The sequence below is a fragment of the Hakea prostrata genome, chromosome 7 (genome assembly GCF_041222555.1).
Source record: "Hakea prostrata isolate BN-2017 chromosome 7, UWA_Hpros_2, whole genome shotgun sequence".
NCBI lineage: Eukaryota > Viridiplantae > Streptophyta > Magnoliopsida > Proteales > Proteaceae > Hakea > Hakea prostrata.
This window is the reverse complement of record NC_142606.1, coordinates 71,398,265-71,399,585: the sequence shown is the minus strand read 5'-3', so window position 1 is coordinate 71,399,585 and position 1,321 is coordinate 71,398,265. Positions and strand designations below refer to the sequence as shown.

The window sequence follows — 1,321 nt, the reverse complement described above, 5'->3', positions numbered from 1 at the left end:
AGGAGGTTCCTTCCTTGCTTGTTCATCTTTTTCTCTTCTTCTTCCACAAATTTCTCAATTTGATCGATCCTAGTTCTCTCACAAGCAAGCACAATCAAACAGAGAAACAAGAAATAGAGAGAGAGAAGAGAGATTTAGAGCTTGAGATGTCTTTTTTCTGCAAAATTTCCATCATCGACGGAGAAAGAGTTATCGAAGAAGGTGAGTGGGAGAAGGAGAGATAGACATCTTGATCGGAATTCGGAATTCGTGAATACACGACATCTCGTTGCTTCGCCGCGCCCCTGCGTCAGCTTACGGATTCGAAGCACAGATTCGATCATCAAGAATTGAAACAGAAGCAATCGAGAACGGTAATTTCAATCAAGTTTGTTTTTTTCCCCCCGATATTGGCGGTTCCGTTATGGTTTTCTTGGAATATTTATTGATGTATTTGTTGATTTTGATTGGTAGGGTTTCGGCAATGTCTGCTACGGTTCTCAGCGATTCTATGACGAAGTCTGTTCCAGAATCTCAATCGACTGCCGTTAAGGCAATTAGCACACAGGTGGAAGTGGAGTTTATCAAATGTGAATGCTGTGGATTAACCGAGGAGTGTACACTCGCCTACATAGCTAGAGTTCGAGACAGGTATCAAGGTCGATGGATCTGTGGTCTTTGTTCTGAAGCTGTGAAGGACGAGATGGTTAGATCCGATAGGATCATCAGCCCCGATGAAGCGTTGCATCAGCACATGAACTTCTGCAAAAATTTCAGATCTTCGAGTCCTCCGGCCAACCCTACTGAACATCTGATTTCCGCTATGAAACAGCTTTTCCGGAGAAGATTTGATTCTCCAAGGGCACCAAGGTCCACTCCGGCTAGTCCTCTCAGAGCGGAAGAGGAGAAACGTCATCCAACCCTCACTCGATCCGGAAGTTGCGTCCCAGCTCTGGCTCGTTGATACATAGTGTTACTGAACAAAAGGTAAATAAGAAAAAAAAAGGAGAAAAAAAGCATTGCAGTAGCAGCAGAAAAAGGCGGTTCAGGCATGCGATCTTCTCTTTCCTGATATTAGTTCTGGTTTCAGTTCGGAAAGAACTGTCTTTTACAATTTCAGAATGTTCTCTGTTATTTTCTAATCATCAAATGTCCTTTACTTTCTTTCGCTCATTCATTTTTTTTTTTTTGGGAACTCTGTGTTAGAATTTCCTTGTGATTCCCACCCTCTTGTGTCTCTCAAGAAGATTTGAGTCGCTAGCTTTTCAAGGGTTTTTAAGGGGGATGGAAGAAGGAAGCAAGCAGTGAAGATTGAATTTTTGGAGTTCCAAAATTTAGAAAG

At 42.3% G+C, this 1,321-nt stretch overlaps 1 protein-coding gene across 1 annotated transcript; it reads left to right on the top strand.

Annotated features, from left to right (window-relative positions):
- Positions 1-463: 463 nt before the first annotated feature.
- Positions 464-943, top strand: LOC149011960 (uncharacterized). Its single transcript, XM_089162804.1, has one exon. The coding sequence runs from the start codon at positions 464-466 to the stop codon at positions 941-943; it is 480 nt and encodes a 159-aa protein (XP_089018930.1).
- Positions 944-1,321: the final 378 nt, after the last annotated feature.